We start from the raw sequence: 19,003 nt of genomic DNA on the forward strand, positions 1-19,003 counted from the left end.
ATTGTAAGTTCACTGGATGGACTTGAGATATTTTGGGCTAGAGGCCAGCCAGCCTCAGGCCAAATCTAAAGGAGCCCATCATTTATACATTATCTATGGCTACTTTCTTAATAATATGACAGAGCTGATAGCTGCAACAGAAACAATATGGCTACAAAGCTGCAGTGGAACCACGGAGTCTTAACCACTGGACTGCCAGGGAAGTCCCTACATTTTAAAAGCATAATTTTAAACGTATTATGGAGTTGGCAAAAACGTAAGGAATCCAAAGAGGACAAATATGAACTAAAAAGGGGAATCCTAGGAGGTAAGTGACAAATGGAGCTGAGAGTATCTGCTGAATCTGTGGAACCTATTTTGACAGCAGGACAGGACAAGGGAAGAGCAGGTAAAGTTGAAGGGATGATACTAGGAGGAAATTCTTACACAGGAGACAAGAGTCAAAGCTGGGGACCCCACAAGGCTGCATCCTTGGTGTAAAGATAAACTAGAAAAAATGTTCTGTACAAGCAGAGAAAGCAAGAAAAACATGCACAGAATTTGGGGGAAAGAACGGAGCAAATAGATGGTTAGAGGGATTTTATTTGGAGGTTTTAAGGTTTCTAGGAGGGGTGAAGAAAGATTATATAATACAAATTCAGAAACAAATTAAACTTGGGTTCCACTCGTAACTAGAAGACAATGGATCATGCATTCCATTTTCTGAAAGAAAATAACTCCCATCTAGAATTCTATACGCAGCCAAAGTATCAATCAACTGTGAAGATGGGATAAAGACTCACAGATATGAAAAGTCTGAAAATCCACCTTTAAAAACACCCTTTCTCAAAGAGCTACTGGAGAATGTGCTCCAAAAAACAAGAGTCAGGGGGCTTCCCTGGTGGCGCAGTGGTTGAGAGTTCGCCTGCCGATGCAGGGGATGCGGGTTCGTGCCCCGGTCCGGGAGGATCCCACATGCCATGGAGCGGCTGGGCCCCATGAGCCACGGCCGCTAAGCCGGCGCATCCGGAGCCTGTGTTCCGCAACGGGAGAGGCCACAACAATGAGAGGCCTGCGTACCACAAAAAAAAAAAAAAAAAAAAAAACAAGAGTCAGTGGAGAGATAAGAAGATATGAGACACAAGAATTAGGGAATCCAAGAAGCTGGCGAGAGGAAGGCTGTGGATGGAAGACACAGGACTTCAGCTGCAGCAACGCTTAGAGGGCAGCCACGCCACAGTGGAGCAGGAGAGGGAACATGAGAAGCCACCAAGAATCAATAACAACTACAGGATACTGAAAAACAACTTTCAGTTTTGTTAGTTCTGGAATTAGGGATGGTTATAGAGAAATCAAAACATATGTAGCAACAGGGGACTTCCCTGGTGGCACAGTGATTAAGAAGCCGCCTGCCAATAAAGGGGACACGGGTTCAAGCCCTGGTCCAGGAAGATCCCACATGCCACGGAGCAACTAAGCCCGTGCACCACAACTACTGAGCCTGCACTCTAAAGCCCGTGAGCCACAACTACTGAGACTGCGTGCCACAACTACTGAAGCCTGGGCACCTAGAGCCCATGCTCCATAACAAGAGAAGCCACCGCAATGAGAAGCCCGTGCACCACAACAAAGAGTAGCCCCCACTCGCCACAACTAGAGAAAGCCTGTGCGTGGCAACGAAGACCCAACGCAGCCAAAAATACAATATAAATAAATAAATATTTTTTAAAATGCAGCAATAATCTTAAGGAGAATAAGCGTATAAGAATGAAAATATAATAATCTAGTATATAGGGCAGATACACAAATACGTACACAGTTACAATAATGACAATGAATAATGGTCCAAACAGAAAGTGTGATACAACCATACAAGAGGAAGGGAAGTGATGCTGTGTGTGTGTGTGTGTGTGTGTGTGTGTGTGTGTATGATTTTGAAATTTTTAAAAAATCAATAGCAAGAAGGGACTATTATTTAAGAATAAAAATGAAAAAGGTAAAAGAATTAAAAGTGGCTGCCTTGGGAAAATAAGAATTAGATAGAAATAGACAAGGAAGTACAGTGTTTAATTATAAGCCTCTAAGTACTATTTGACGTTTTATATGTACAAGTGTTACTTTTGATTTTAAAAATATTTAACTTAAATTTTTTTAATGTTAAAAACTATGAGTGGTATCAGCAAAAACGCCAGAGTAGGTAACTCCAAGGGCTTGTTCCCCCACAGACACACCTAAAAATTAAGCAAAAACCAACAGATGTCATTTTGTCAGAACTCTGAGAATTAGCCAAAGGTTTACAAAAAAAGTAAGTAAACACAGAACCAAGAAAAAGGAAAATTAAAGTCAAGTATATAGGTTAAATATAAAAGTCAGTATTACTGTGATTTTTGATTATAATTCCTTTTTCCCTATATGATTTAAAAGACAAACGCATAAAATAACTAACTATAAATCCATGTTAATGGGCACACAACATGTAAACTCATAATTTGTGACAATAACATAGAGGGGACGTGACAGAGCTGAATAGGAGCACAGTTTTTGTATATAAAGGTGATATTAATTCAAATAGAGTGGTGTAAGTCAAAGAGGTTAACTGCAATCCCCAGGGTGACTACCAAAAAATAACTTAAAAATGTACAGAAATGAAAATGAGAAAGGAATCAAATTGGTACACCACAAAAAGAAAACAATAAAACACAAAAGGCGGCAGTAATGGAAAAATTAAGGAACAAAAAGATGTAAAATATATAGAAAGTATAATTAAATGACAGAAGCGTTTGCTTATCAGTAATTATTATAAGTGAAAATGGGTTAAACTCTCCAATTAAAAGGCAGAGACAAGTAGAATGGATCAAAACAAAGAAGGAAGGGAACCAACTCCACTTTGTCTACAAGAGACTCACATTAGCTACAAAGATAAAAACAGGTTGAAAGTCAAAGGATAGAAAAAGATATTCCAGGGAATTCACTGGTGGTCCAGTGGTTAGGACTCTGTGCTTCCACTGTAGGGGGCCTGGGTTTGATCCCTGGTTGGAGAACTAAGATCCTGCAAGCCATGTGGCACAGCCAAAAAAAAAAAAACATAAAAAAAAGAAAGAAAAAGATATGCCATGCAAATAATAACCAAAAGAGAGCAAGGGTAGCTATACTAACATCAGACAAAATAGACTTTAAGCCAAGAATTGTTACAAGAGACAAAGGATATTATATATTGATAAAAGTATTAACCCACCAAGAAGACTTAATGATTATAAACATATATGGACCTAACAGAGCCCAAAACATATGAAGTAAAAATTGACAAACTGAAGGGAGAAAAGATAATTCTACAACAGTTGGAAACTTCAATACCCCACTTTCAATAATGGATAGAACAACTGGATAGAAGATCAATAAGGAAATAGAGGACTGGCACAACACCATAGTCCATCAGACCTAACAGATATATACAGAACATTCCACCCAAAAACAGGAGACTACACATTTTTCTCAAGTGCACATGGAATATTCTCCAGGACAGACCATACATTAGGCCACAAAACAAGATTAAAATCAACCAAAGTATCTTCTCTGATGACTGTGGAATTCAATAGCTTCTAATGGAATAAAATACGTAAGAAAAAATTTAACCAAGGTAAAACATTTGGACACTGAAAACTCAAAATATTGCTGAAAGGAACTAAAGACCACATAAATAAATGGAAAGACAGCCTGTGTTTATGGACTGAAAGACTTTATACTGTTAGGATGACAATACTATCCAAAGTGATCTACAAACTCAATACAGTCCCTATCAAAAGCCCAACAATGTGTTTTGCAGAAATGGAAACACTGCTTCTCAAATTCATATGGAATTGCAAGGAACCCAAAATAACCAAAACAACACTGAAAAAGAACAAAGTAGGAGGACCCCTGATGTCAAAACTTAACTACAAATCTACAGTGTGGTACTCACCTAAGGAGAGACATACAGATCAGTGGAACAGAATCCAGAAAGAAACCCACACATCTGTGGACAATGGACTTTTGACAAGGGTGCTATCCATTCAGTCGAGAAAGAATCGTCTTTTCAACAAATGGTGCTGGGACAAATGGATCTACACATGCCAAAGAATAAAACTGGACCCTGACCTCACACCATACACAAACATTAACTCAAAATGAAGCAAAGACCTAAATATAAGAACTAAAACTATAATATTCTTAGAAGAAAACATAGAAATAACTCTTCATAACCTCAGATTTGGCAATGGATTCATATATATGACCCCTACAGCATGAGCAACAAAAGAAAATATGGACAAACTGATCTTCATGGAAATTAATAACTTTAGTGCATCAAAAAACATGACCAAGGAAGTGAAAAGGAAGTCTATATGGGAGGAAATATTTGCAAGTTATATATCTGGTAAGAGATAAACAAAAAGTACCTACTGCATGGCACAGAGAACTATATTCAATATCTTGTAATAACTATAAGTGGAAAAGAATCTGAAAAAGAATATATATACACATACGCGTTTATATATATAAATATATGTGTGTGCATATATAACTGAATCACTTTCCTGTACACCTGAAACTAACACAGAATTGTAAATAAACTATACTTCAATAAAAATTTTAAAAATTAAAAAAATAAACAAAAATTTAAAAACCCTCAAGGAGACATCACTTCACACACACTAGAACGGCTACAATTAAGAAAAAAAAAAAGTGTTGACAAGGATGTGGAGAAATTGGAAGCCTTGTACATTGCTGGTAGGAATGCAAAAGGGTGCAGCCTTGGGGCTTCCCTGGTGGCGCAGTGGTTGAGAGTCCGCCTGCCAATGTAGGGGACACGGGTTCGTGCCCCGGTCTGGGAGGATCCCACATGCCATGGAGTGGCTGGGCCCGTGAGCCATGGCCACTGAGCCTGCGCATCCGGAGCCTGTGCTCCGCAACGGGAGAGGCCACAACGGTGAGAGGGCCGCGTATGGCAAAAAAAAAAAAAAGAAAGGTGCAGCCACTGGGGAAAACAGCTTGGTGGTTCCTCAAAAAGTTAAACATAGAATTACCACAAGATCCAGCAATCCACTCCTAGGTATATACCCAAAAGAACTGAAAAGTTACTCAAACAAACACCTGTACATGAATATCACTGCAGCACTATTCACAATAGCCAAAAGGTAGAAAAAACCAGAATTCTCATCAACAGATAAATGGATCCACAATTCCATTCAATGGAATATTATTCAGCCATAAAAAGGAATGAAGTACTGACACATGCTACAACATGGATGAAACTCTTTTATGCTAAGTGAAAGAAGTCAGACAAAAAAGGTCACATATTAATGATTCCACTTGTATAAAACATCCAGAATAAGTAAATCCGTAGAGACAGAAAGCAAAGTGGAGGTTGTCAGGGCCGAGGGAAAGGGAGTGAAGAGTGACTGCTTAATGGGTAAGGGTTTTTTTTGAGGTGATGAAAAGGTATTGGAACTTGATACAGGCAGTGGTTACACAAAATTGGGAATGTACTAAATACCACTAGATTGTATGTATTTTAAAATGGCTAATTTTATGCTTTGCAAATTTTACCTCAAATTTTTTTTAAGTTTTTTAAAATGGTAGGAGCCAACTGGAGGGAAGATAAACAAATGAAAGCAAAGAGACTGGCTAGAAAAAGAGCAGAAAAATGAAACAGCAGCTGAAAGGCACAGAACAAAGGAAAGGCTTGTTTCTTATTTGCTTTCTGTGTTTGTTTAAACACAGGTGATTCCAGAGCACGTTTATGTATTTCTGGGGACCACCTAGGAGAGAGAGAGAGATTAACAGTGCAGGGGAGAGACATACAATATATGAAGGAACAAAGGGAACAAAGTCCTTGATCCCAGAGCATGCACAGAGTGGGCTTGACAGGAACTAGATACTTGGTCTCTGTGGCAGAAAAGATGGCAGGATTTGTAGACAGCGCGGGGAGGCTCTAAGAGAATTCTCTGTCGGCTTCCTATGAGAGCTGGAGGAAGGGGCGGGGGGAAAAGAGCACTGAACAGTGGTCTCGGAGAGTGAGAGGATGCTGGAGACTGGGGGCAGTTCTGGCTGCACACCTGAGCCCGTGGTCACCAATCTGTGGTCAAAGAGAAGGCAGACAGGTCCCAACCTGGCTTGGGGCTTAGCCAACTGGGTTGGAAGAGGGAGTGGATGGCAAGCGAATTGAAGATGTTTTTAAGAGAACGAGTATAAAATTCAAACTGGGTAAAGACAGAAGTGAAGTAAGCAGTTAGCACTACCCTGTGAAAAAAACGTGGGGTCCAAAGAACTTTAAAGTAAGAGCACCAGAGAGGGCTCAGAGTTCAGGTCATAGGGACATGAAATGTCAGAGGTGAGCACAGAAGTGGGAGGCCAAGGTCACTGAAGAAAATGGTTCCTGGGGGTGTGAAGGCCAGGAAAGGGACAGGATAAATCATCTATGTGGATGGCTCAGCCACAAAGAGGAATGACAGGAGCAAGGGTGGCGAGAAAGACAGGGAGTCAGAATGTCAAGTTGTTCCCAAATGATGCAAGCGACCAGGTGGCCCAAAGACAACAGTAGTGATATAGCCTGATGTAACACGAGCTTCAAAGGAACTGGGGTATCTGAAGAAAGAGAAATTTTTAGAATGTGAGGGATGAAAGAGAGGAATCTGGGATGACTTGCAGCCTTCAAGTTTGGGTGATTAATGGAGTCATTAAATAAAAGAGGTTGGGAGGAATATGTGGTTTGGGGGTAAAAAGACACGAGCTCAGCCCGGGACATATTCAACTTCTCCAGACCCATTCCCTAACCTGCAAACTGGGGCAGAAACCTACTGGATTCCAGCAATGCAACAATTAAAGAACATATTTAGGAAAGCATCCAGCACAACATAGCTTATCCTAAGACCCCACTCTCTCTAGAACATCCCCACATGAGTTTCAGCTCTTCCTTCTAACCAGAGGCCAAGGAAAGAGCTTCCCAGGACAGAGGAAAGGTTCAGCACCTCCAAATGCAGGAGGAAAACAGGGAGACATGGACACGTGGGCTCCGTACCTCAGCGTCTCTCTGATGGAATCCCTCTTGGGCGTGAGACCCTGGCTCCATTGCCTCTGAGCCGTGCTGATTAGACTCGCATTTGCCCTTCTTGCAGTTGCCACCACAGGGTTTTCTCTCTCCTTTACAGAGCGCCTGTAGCCGGGAGATGAACCTAGCCTTCCACGCTGTGAAGTCGGCCTCAATGCTGCCGTGTTTGCTTTTAACCACGTTGCAGTCACCGTCCCCTCGGGACATCACACGATGGGCGCCGAGCATCCAGAGCCACTTGTCCACGTTCTTCCCCACCTGCAGGAGAAAGAGACAGGTGAGCTACAACAGTCCTCCAGATCAGAGGCTGGCAGCCTGCTCTGCGACAGCCTAGGGTTCCACTGGGGCCCTGTTCCCGGCCGCTGCTAGGAAGAAGGAACTGCCCAGTCAAAAGGGCTTCAGGCCCTCCAGCCATTGATACATTCAGGTAAGATTCTGCATAAGATTTTTTTTTTTTTTTAAAATATAGGGACCGACAAATTATTTTGTTAAACTAAGGGTTAGTACCTGATGAAGAATTTGAAAACTAGTCTTCTAAATCATGGTCAGAATGAAATCACTCAGTAGCAAAATCAGTTTCTTCTAAAATAAAGCCTCTGGGGCCAAAGACCATTAAACAACAAAGTACAAACGGAGCCCATTTGGCAAGACTCATGATTTCGTAAGCCAGAGATGCATTTTATTACAGTACGAAGCACTTAAGCTGAGGTACAGGAGTTATCAAGAAGTACAATTAAGAGTTCAAAAACTTAACAGGCTTCCTAAATGGCAAGGCAGTAAACAAAATATTTACATATCTGAATTTTACCTTGTGTCTACTTCCTTTGAAAATATGGGGGGGGGAAGGCACAGAGAATACACATCTTGATAGAACAGCTGGATGAAAACAACTTTTACAGAAAGATCTCCACCTTCATCTTTCCTCACATTCTACCAAAAATAGGTGAGCTGAGCTGGGCTCACATCTGGGGAGAGGTACACATAAAAAAACTCTGATCACTTTTCAGAACCACTAAGAAACTGAGAGCCTCCACATTTTTCTTTTCTTTTCTTTTTTTTTTTTTTTCCGGTGGCGGGCCTCTCCCGTTGCGGAGCACAGGCTCCAGACGCGCAGGCTCAGCGGCCATGGCTCACGGGCCCAGCTGCTCCGCGGCATGTGGGATCCTCCCGGACCAGGGCACGAACCCATGTCCCCTGCATCGGCAGGCAGACTCTCAACCACTGCGCCACCAGGGAAGCCCACACATTTTTCTTTTTTAAAGTATAGAGAATGCAAAGGAAAAGGAGCCAAGTTAATTTCACTCAGAAAAAAGGATCCAGGAGAACAAAAGAAACAATTAATATTTTATTACATAAAGAGCAGTGAATGTTTTTCTTCTATTTCATTACTTTACAAAGTAATGATTAGGGACTTCCCTGGTGGTGCAGTGGTTAAGGCTTCATGCTCTCAATGTAGGGGGTCCGGGTTCGAACCCTGGTCTGGGGATGAGATCCCACATGCATGCCGCAACTAAGGAGCCCGCCTGCCACAACTAAGGAGCCCGTGTGCCACAACTAAGGAGCCCACCTGCCACAACTAAGACCCGGCACAAACAACTAATAAATAAATAAAATTTAAAAAAAAAAGAAAAGAAAAGTAATGATTAAAAGACAACAAGTTAACTTTGTGAAGAATTAGTTTGGGCAGTAAAGGTCATTCCACAACAGAACAGGTAGTTGAGAAAGTCCAAAGAATCAGGGACCTTCCATCTACAAGGTCCTGCCTGGGGACAGGAGGCTAGACTCTGGCCATGAATACAAGCCGCTAAGACGCTAGACAACAGGAAGCATTTTCATTCATTTTATTCAATAAAAATTTACTGAGAGCCTCCTATACAGTAGCAATTCCCAGCGATAAAAAGAATAACACAAAAAGTTTATTAGTAAGTACCAGAGAGTACAGATTGTCTCACATACACCCACATATATGTACCTGTGTAGGTGATGTCTTTTTTTTCACTTAAGAGAATGTATCCCTACAATTCAACACGTACCTACCTTGTACCTACCTTGTTGAAGTGGTTCACGTACGCAGAATTTCCCAGGCCAAACACTGCGTATCTCACACCCTTCAGGTATGTTTTGCCAAATCGAAAGTCACTGGCTGCTTCCTCTAGCCACCTGCAGAACCACTCTGCGCTCTCAGTCGGCCGACCGTCAGTGTAAGTAGCAACCAGGAAGGCAGAGACATTTTTACTGGTAACCTAACCAACAAAGTCATTATTTCAGAAGAGTAGCCAAGATATAAAGTTATCTCAATGAAGAAAATCCTTTTTGAAATGCTGACATTCATATCACACTAACCTCTAAAGACAAAGAGTGCTTTTAGAAATGTTACTTATTTTCAAAAGAGAAAGCAAACAGGGCCAGGATCCTGCACAGGGGAGAGAGCCCACCACACCTCCTGGTGCCCTTCACCATGTACTTCGTCCCATTTCCCAGACTATAAATTCCTATCAGCTCCTGCTTGTCATATTGGAAACAAAAGCCAAATCAGTCAGGAAGAAATACAGAAAGATCTCTAAAAAATGCCCTGAAAAATCAAAGCCATAAAACGTTAAATGTAAAGTGACTTAACACTTGGCACCATCATCTCCACGGGAAACAAAACACATCTTCAGTCCTGTGAGCCACAGTATTTCATCTGCTCGAGTGCATCTTCACAGTTCCAAGTCAGGAGGTAAGTTATAAGTAATCCCTTACGAATAATTAAGTATTCAAGCTTGCTAATAATTTTTTTTTTTTGCTAATAATTTTTAACAAATAATTTAGAGCAGATTCAAGCTCATTCATTTGTACTCCAACGTTTTCTTGGGGGAGAAAGAAATGCACATTTACAGCTAGAGGTTTATCCACTAAGAAGGGACTGGCAAATTACAGCCCGCAGGCCCAGTCCCACTCACTGCCTGTTTTTGTAAATAAAATTTTATTGGAACACAGCCACACTCACTCATTTACATACCGTCTCTGGCTGTTTTGTGCCTCAAAGGCAGAACTCAGTAGCTGCGTGGCCCACAAAGCTGAAGATATTTACCATCTGGCCCTTTATAGAAAAGGCTTGTCAATGCCTGTTCCACCTGCTTCTCCAACTTTAGCTGCTTCAGAATCACCTGGGGCACTTGTTAAAACACAGCCCCACATCCAGACTTTGATTCCGCAGGGCTGGGCTAGGACCTGAGAATCTGCATTTCTAACGAGTTCCCAGGAAATGCTGATACGGTCGGTTCAAGGACCAAGCTTGGAGAACCGCTGCTGTCAGGCAACTTCCCTACCTGGGCATGGCTAGAGGAGGGGGCGGGGCATTCCTCAGGTGATGAAATGAAGCTCTCACAGATATGACGTTACACCTGGAGGTCACACAGCCAGTTAAAGAGATTTCTCTAACTCCAAAACCCATACTGCTTCTGACACCCAAGTGGCTCCTGACCTTTCAGCAGGCTTACACGTGGTTCACATGACCGGCACACGGCCATCAGTGACAACCCTCTTTGATTACGACAGTCAAAGCAGGAGGGAACTTCCAACCACCCAAGCTTTCAGTCTAACACCCCAGAGGGGCTGGCCCCGCATCACTCACGCCCGAGTCAGCACGCCAGCACACACTCAGCACCCCTGACTGACGCTGAACGCTCTACCGACTGGAATCCTTTAGCGTGAAAATTAAATTTATTCTGAAGAGTCTGTTTATCCCAGAACACAGGAGGTCAATTAAACTTGAAAGCTGTGATTGAAGGAAAAATAAGAATTACCAACCTCTTCCACTAGATGGTCATCTGGGTCATATTCCTTCAGATTAATAACTGCCACAGGGAGATCAAGGGAGCTAACTGCTTCGGCAAGAACTGTCGCAAATCCCTGATAGGAGGGAAAAAATCAAATAAAGTCTTCAATAAGCTAAATAAATGAAAAATACAGTCTTCATTTATTCCTGTTGGCAAGGTAATGAGGCATTTAGCATGAAAAGATTTTCCGGTGACTGACATGTATCACCATAAACACAAATTCTATTCTCATTTCTACCATTTTCTCCAGCATCTTTACAGAGATCATCACTCAGCTGTGTTGTTCTCACTCTACAAGTACATATGTGGGATTATATGTACTTATTGTATGTACTGGTACACATTTCAGCTGTTTTGCCCCACTAGAATAAACATATAGACGGAGAAGAAATACCATAGTGGGAAATATGAGAACTGTGAGCATGTTTCTGGAAGATAGAAAGCAGAAAGCAGCAGGCTGACAGACAGAAGAAAGCCTCGGGAGACACAGAAAACCAGAGGGGCTCTGGGATCAGTCAGTCACTGGGGCAAAAATGGGAGAGAGGGCTTCCCTGGTAGCACAGTGGTTGAGAGTCCGCCTGCCGATGCAGGGGACACAGGTCCGTGCCCCAGTCCAGGAAGATGCCACATGCCGCGGAGCGGCTGGGCCCATGAGCCATGGCTGCTGAGCCTGCGCGTCCGGAGCCTGTGCTCCGCAACGGGAGAGGCCGCAACAGTGAGAGGCCCGCGTACCGCAAAAAAAAAAAAAAAACAAAAACCCGGTCCGGGAGGATCCCACATGCCGCGGAGCGGCTTGGCCCATGAGCCGTGGCCACTGGGCCTGCGCGTCCGGAGCCTGTGCTCCGCAGCAGGAGAGGCCACGGCAGTGAGAAGCCCGCGTACCAAAAAAAAAAAAAAAAAGAAAAAAAATGGGAGGGAGCAGTGGGCCAGAGAAGACCCTGTGGAATACAGAGAATCCGTATTACATGGTACCAGCGCACACAGAGCCTCCGCGACACTCACCTTTTACCCCCAGGCAGACCCCTGTCAGTCTCTTCTCCAAACAAAATGAACCAAATGGTTGGGGAAAGCTACAACTTCTAGCCAGATGTTGGTACCCCAGGAAATGCTCTTCCTCTTTCTGGCTTGGTAGCCTAACACTTGTCTCGCCACCTGCCAGGACTAATGCTAAGCCTGCCCTCGCCATTTACTGGGCATCCACCAGGCCAGTCTCAGCTCTGGGCGATATTATCCAACAGGGAACAAGGCACACATGTTCCCTGCCCTTAAGGAGCATCAAGGAACATCCTCAAGGAGATGTTCTAATGGACAGAGAGAGAACAAACACACAAATGAGAAAATACACAGTATATCAGATGGTAGCCAGTGCTGTGGAGGAAAAGAGGATAAGGCGTAAGAATACAGTATTGGAGGCATGGGGAGAGTTGTTATTTTACATAAGGAGGGTCAGGACAGGTGTATATAATAAAAAATAAATATTTGGTCTTTGCCTCCAGGGAGCTCCTAGAGCTCCTAAAATCCTTGGAACTTGCTGTCTTTGGTATGTTAATGAGATAACACATTGGGGTTGCGGTGGGGGACTAGGTGGCTTCAGGATGGGGGCTGGTCAGCTGTAAACCAACCCTGGGATTAAAGGCTTAGAACTTTCAACATCTTCTCTCCCTGTGGGGAGGGGAGGGGAGGGGTGGCAGGAGATGAAGTTCAATCAGATATGGTCGATGATTTAATCAGTCATGCTTACATATGAAATCTCCATAAAAAACCCTAAATGACAGGGGTTGGGGGACACATTGATATGCCGAGGAGGTGGCATGTCAAAATAGGTGTCAAAATAGGACACAGAAGCTCTGTGCCACCCCTCCCCACAAGACCTGCCCCATCATCTCTCCCATTTGTCTCTTTCTGAGTTATACTCATTGTTATAAACCAGTAGACTAATCAAAGCAATTCCCTGCATTCTGTGAGTCATTCTAGGGAATTAGCAAACCTAAGAAAGAGACTGTGAGAACCCCTGAATTTATAGCTGGCCAGTCAGGAGTACACATGCCCCTGGGACTTGTGACTGGTGTCTGATGTGGGGACAATCTGACAATAACTCGGTTAGACAGTACCAGAATCGGAAAACAGGTGTGGGAAAACAACTATTTGGTGTCAGAAAACACTGCCACAGGCCTCAAAAATAAAGACTTGAGCAAAACCTGAAGGAAATGAGAGAGCAAGCCAGAGGCTATCCCCAGAAGAGGGACGTGTAAGTGAGAAGGCCCAAATGCGTGAGCACACTCGGCAAGGAGATTAATAAGACTGGAGGGGGGAGACCAAGGACATGAGGTAAAGGAGATGGTGGAGACGCAGAAGTGAGGGCCTCTCGGCCACCATGGGGGCTTTGGCATTTGCTTTAAGTGAATGAGGGAGTCACTGCGTGGTCTTAAGCCAAAATGATTAACACCATTTCGCCTAAGTTCTCACAGTCCCTGTGGTTGCTGGGATGGGCTGAATGAAGGAGGCTGAGGATGAAATGACCATATTAACCCAGACAAAATATGAGGGAGGCTGGCTTAGGCCAGGGCAGCAGCAGTGAAGGCGGTAAGAAGGGACTGGAATCTGGATGTATTCTGAAAGTAGAACACACAGTACGTGCTGACAGACTGGATGTGGGTAGTAAGAAAAAGAGAGAAGTCAAAGGTTTTTTTGAACTGGGCAACTGGAAGGATGAAGTTGCCATTTATCGGAATGGGAAAAATTAGAGGCGGAACAGATTTGGGCACAAAATTGGGAGTTTAGCTGTGAGCACACTAATTCTGAGTCGCCTACTACACATCCATCCACGTGAAGATCTAAGATAGGCAGCTGGGGATCAGGGTCTGGGGTTGAGAGGAAAAGTTCAGATTAGAAACAAAAATTTAGAGGCCACCGTCTACTACAGGGATCAGCACACTGAGGCCTGCAGGCCAAATCCGGCCCTCTGTCTTTATAAGTAAAGGTTACTGGAATACAGTCATGCTCATTTATTTACACAGTGTCCATGGCTGCTTTCACACGACATCAGCAGAGCTGAACAGCTGCAACAAAGGCCATACGCCTTGTGAAACCTGAAAACCTAAAAAAACAGATGTAAAATAAACTATCTAGCCCTTTACAGAAAACCTGTCAAATTCCAATAAATAGAACTGAAAGCTCTAGATAACAAGATCCCTTAGAGAATGAAGTGAGTGCAGATAAAGACATAGTCTCAAGAACTGTGCCCTGGGATGCTCCTATCTTTGGAGGGCAAGAAGTTGAGGAGAAATCTGCAAATGATAGTGAGGCAGACTAGCCTCAGCAGAGGAGGAGAACCTAGAGAAGAGTGTCCCAAAAGTTCAATGGAGAAAGTATGTCAACAAGGCAGGAGCTGTCCTGCAGCTAAGGGGTCAAGTAAGATGAAGACTGAGAATTAATTAGCGACATGAAAGTCACTGGGAGCAGGCTGGGGCACACAAGCCTAACTGGAGTGGGTCAAGAAAGACAGGAGTAGATAAATTAGAGACAGCAAGCACAGACAACACTTTCAAGGAGTAATACTATTAAAAAAAAAAAATGAGGTGGTAGTTAGAGGGAGATGTGAGGTAGATAGGTCACCTGGCATACACTGACCCACCTTGCACACAGCACACACTGAGAACTTACAACTAGAGAAAACAAGTCTATTTACACAGTTAACAGAGAAAATCCACGCCAGCTACCCCATCATTCCATCCTAAATATGAACAGAAAACCACGGATCACCAAGACCATGATGAGAGTAAGTGACAGGAAAGAGAAATAGCAGCAGCAGAAACATGCAGGAAGCAGATAAATCAGGGAAACGAAAAAGGAACTCACTGAAATATATTCTTAGATTATGAAAAAGATGCAATAGAAATGGAACAGAATGGCATTTTTGCAATTAAAAACATTATAGCTGAACTAAAACATTCAAAAAAAAGGTTTGGAATTGAAATCCAAGAACCCAGAACAGAAAGAAAGTTACTTTTGTATGAGAGAGGATTTGAGACACAGGAGACCATCCAAAAGGTCCAACATCCAACTAACCGAGTAGAACAGAGAAAACAGAAGGGAAAGAAGTTTACCCAAGAAATATTAGCAGAATTAATGCACACGAATTTTCAAAACAAAACAGCCCAAGTATACAATACAACGGCTGAAAAAGACCCAACCTAGACACCATCTCACAAAAGCTCCAAACATCTAGGACAAAGGGATGATTCTAAAAGCTTCCAGGGGGCTTCCCTGGTGGCGCAGTGGCTAAGCATCCATCTGCCAATGCAAGGGACATGGGTTCGAGCCCTGGTCCGCGAAGATCCCACATGCTGTGGAACAACTAAGCCCGTGAGCCACAACTACTGAGCCTGCGCTCTAGAGCCCACGAGTCACAACTCCTGAACCCGTACACCACAACTACTGAAGCCCGCACACCTAGAGCCCATGCTCTGCAACGAGAAGCCACCGCAATGAGAAGCCCACGCACCACAACAAAGAGTAGCCCCCTCTCGCTGCAACTAGAGAAAGCCCGCATGCAGTAACGAAGACCCAATGCAGCCAAAGTAAATAAAATAAAAAATAAATAAATTTATTTTAAAAAGACAAGGATGTGATGCCCTCAAAGTTGTAAGAAAAAAATTTTGCCTGAGTCTTCTATACGAAGCCAAATACGAATCAATCAAATGTGAAAGCCAAATAGAGAAATTCAGATGGCACAGCTTTAAGAAGGGGGGGCCATTTAATTCATATCAACAATGATGTGGGCAACAATATTAAGCCGCTGAGATGTGAGGAACTGACTAATACAAGGAGTCAATAACTTTTATCTAACTTGATAAATCTAGAAACATGGCAGAAGGAGGTTCAAGAAATAACCCTCAGAGGAATTAAAAACAGAAATATCAATAGTTAAAATAGATTCTCTGAAGAGCACTTTACATTATGAACCCTCTGTACACCTGATTTGTTACCATCTGCAAGTATTAATTTGATCTTAAAAAAATGTAAAAGCGGGCATAAAAGAGAGGCTAGGAATGAGATCTTCTATGAGTAACATAAAAGGACTTTGTTTCCACAGCTCAGACGCCTTTCTAACATTTCTTCCAGTTTCCTGCCTCTGCTGCTTAAGGCTGAACTTAATTATAAGTGACCTTCAATTATGACACACACAACAAAATACTGAAAAAACCTTTTAAAAAGTAGTATTCTACAAAACATCCACGAGAGGGCAGGAGAACCCTCTTTAATACTTTACCAAAATAACGACAAGGAATTCTGTTTTTAATTCATTTTCATGTTAGTCTTAGAATCTTTTCCTAGAAAGCAATAAATAGCTGTGACCTTTATAATGAAGAAGCAGGCAGCATCTAGATACAATTAAAGCATCTTTCAGCTATATATCTGCAGCCGGTATCTACACAGTATTCAATGTATATCATTAACACTTTTAACACTATGAGAAATCAAAATACATCTCATTAAAGAGATGTGTGAAGTTGTGAACGTCAGGGCCCATACTGGACATACTGCTGCCATTTTTCACTATCCCCTACTTCTATACCCAGTAATGGACTTGGAAATCCAAGTCTCCATTCTGCTGAGCAAGAAGCAAGCTTCAGAACAAAGACCCTGCATGACAGTGACCACCAGACACCCCCAATCAGCTGAAATGGAGATGAAACTCACCCACCACCCCAGAAAGGAAAAATGTATGCTGTGAAAAGGAAAAACAAAGATGAAAAAAGATTAGAAGACCAATTCAGTTCACTGCTAAAGAACACTTTTCAGAAATTTTCTTAAAAGATCAGGAGACCCAATGAAAAGTGTCATTGTAAGTTCTTACCTTTGCTTTGCCAGTCTGAGAACCATAGAAAATCTTCACTCCAGACACAAAAACTTCCTTCTTTTGAAGAGAGATATAGCCATTTGTCATCAAATCCCGAGATGCTTTCGGAACGGTTTTCTCCTGTGAGTTTTTGTTCTTGAAATAAACACAAAATCCATCAAGTTTGAATATTTTCCCAACTTCATTAGGAATGAAAATTATCAATCGCTCAGATACTGACCCATTTTATTATTCTCTTAATTTTTCAATTGTACTCCTCAAATATTAACCCCTTGGTATAATTAGGTCCTTTAAGACTATAATGATTCCCATTCCTTCCAGGATAAAACTACACGTACTTTCACCCATAATGTGTTGTAGTGGAATAATAGTAGAAACTTATTTTCTAATTCTTAATTACTGGAAGGAAAAGAGAACACTACTACCCCTTAAGGGTACTAAGCAGATTTGGGTTTTTTGCCAAAGTTTAATTTTTCATTACAAAACCTTCCTGTATCTTAACAATGAGACTTCCACAGCCCATCAAAGAAAAGGTAAATAACTTAATCTATAAAAACTGACAAGAAAAATTTTTTGGCATTGAAAAACTATTTCTAAAGACCAAACATAAAAGTGATCGAAAGTTCCTTTTAGAATTTCTATATTTTTCTGGAAGCCTTAGAAAATCTGCACTCTGCATTCTCTATAAAATTTGATGCCAAATACTCTCCTAGAAAAAGTAACTCCACTTGGGTTTCCCTGGTGGCACAGTGGTAAAGAATCCACCTGCTAATGCAAGGGACACGGGTTCAAGCCCTGGCCCGGGAAGATCCCACAGGCTACGGAGCAGCTAAGCCCGTGTGCCACAACTACTGAGCCTGCATGCCGCAACTACTGAAGCCTGCGTGCCTAGAGCCCATGCTCCGTAACATGAGAAGCTACCACAATGAGAAGCCCCGCGCACCACAACAAAGAGTAGCCCCCACTCGCCGCAACTAGAGAAAGCCCACACGCAACGAAGACTCAACACAGCCAATAATAAATAAATAAATATATATTAAAAAAAAAGTAACTCCACTTACCTGCTTTCTGATGACAATCTGGAAACAAATCCAAAGGCTAAAGCCAAAGGCAAAGCCCAAATATATGTAAAACCTGTTTATCCATAATGATATTAAAGATGAGAAGTCCCACATATCCAAAGAAGGATCTAAATTTAAAATGACACATATAAGTAATTTTATTTGAAGTTACATATACAATGATATCCATTCTTATTTTAGAAAAAAAAGAAAAAGAAAAACCAACCTTCATATTCAACAACCCCACTAAGAAATCTATAAAAAGCAACTCTAATAAAAACAAGACACTGTGATATGTAATATAATTGTCATGATAATGCTAATTCAAAACAAGAATATAAAATTTTATCTTCATTTGAATATAGCGTTTGGAAAAGAAGGGAACATAAAGTCAAAACACTTTATGTGGAATTATGAGTTAATTTTGCTTTGTTACGCTGCTCCATAAGAAAAATAATACTAAACGTATTCCTCTTTTTTTAATTTTATTTTTAGAGACCCACATCTACTTGCAAAGGGTTCTCAAATAATTGACCTCAAGTCCCAGTTTTTTTTAAGGGAGATATGGATGGACCTGGACTCAAATGCTGAACCTGGGGGTAATTTCAAAAGGCGAGGTCTAAGATTTGAGGTTTACAGGTGCTACTCCTGGAAAGGACCAAAAGTCCTCAACACACGTGGGTAAGGGGGAGAAAGTTTTCTCTGTCTTTTGCTTGAGGTTAGAAGCATAGTTCTAAACTCATCTCCTAGCCTCAAAAGGCAAAAGCCAGGTCACGAGCAGGGATCAGTCCTCCCTTGCCCCCAGCGGCACCGGTCCCGGGCTGACAAGGGCAACATACTCTGGAGGAAGGAAGGGGCCCGAGGGTCTCAGAAAAACGGTTTCCTCCCTTCCCACCCCACGAACCTTACCCGCCTGTGGACCTTACCCATTCTCCTCAGGGCCCGAGCCCTGCGGCCCGACAAGACACCAGGACTGCGGACCTAAGAAACTTATTGTCCGGCGTGGATACTGGGAGACCACCAGAAATACCTCGTAGCTTTAGCTGGGCGCCCACAGTCGGAGGACCTGGGGGCAGCCATGCCACTCGCAGACCTGTCCGGATTGGCTCAGAGGAGGAAGGGGGCGGGCCCAGAGAAAAGCACCGCCCAGAGCTCCCGGCGAGGAAGCGGGAGTGCTGCCGGCGGCTCAGGAATC

The 19,003-nt window shown here is 42.6% G+C and overlaps 1 protein-coding gene across 1 annotated transcript in view; it reads right to left on the minus strand.

The window, feature by feature from the left end:
* LOC136134558 (S-adenosyl-L-methionine-dependent tRNA 4-demethylwyosine synthase TYW1) overlaps nt 1-18,900 on the minus strand; it is a 151,861-nt gene extending 132,961 nt beyond the window's left edge. The window contains exons 1-6 of the mRNA XM_065892218.1: nt 18,735-18,900; nt 17,809-17,936; nt 16,745-16,882; nt 10,856-10,957; nt 9,112-9,306; nt 7,034-7,321 (exon numbers count right to left, since the gene is read on the minus strand). Coding sequence (XP_065748290.1) covers nt 7,034-7,321; nt 9,112-9,306; nt 10,856-10,957; nt 16,745-16,882; nt 17,809-17,936; nt 18,735-18,738 — 855 coding nt within the window. The 5' untranslated portion in view covers nt 18,739-18,900. The remainder of the gene's footprint in view (nt 1-7,033; nt 7,322-9,111; nt 9,307-10,855; nt 10,958-16,744; nt 16,883-17,808; nt 17,937-18,734) is intronic.
* Nucleotides 18,901-19,003: the final 103 nt, after the last annotated feature.

This window comes from Phocoena phocoena, chromosome 15 (genome assembly GCF_963924675.1).
Source record: "Phocoena phocoena chromosome 15, mPhoPho1.1, whole genome shotgun sequence".
Taxonomy (NCBI): Eukaryota; Metazoa; Chordata; class Mammalia; order Artiodactyla; family Phocoenidae; genus Phocoena; species Phocoena phocoena.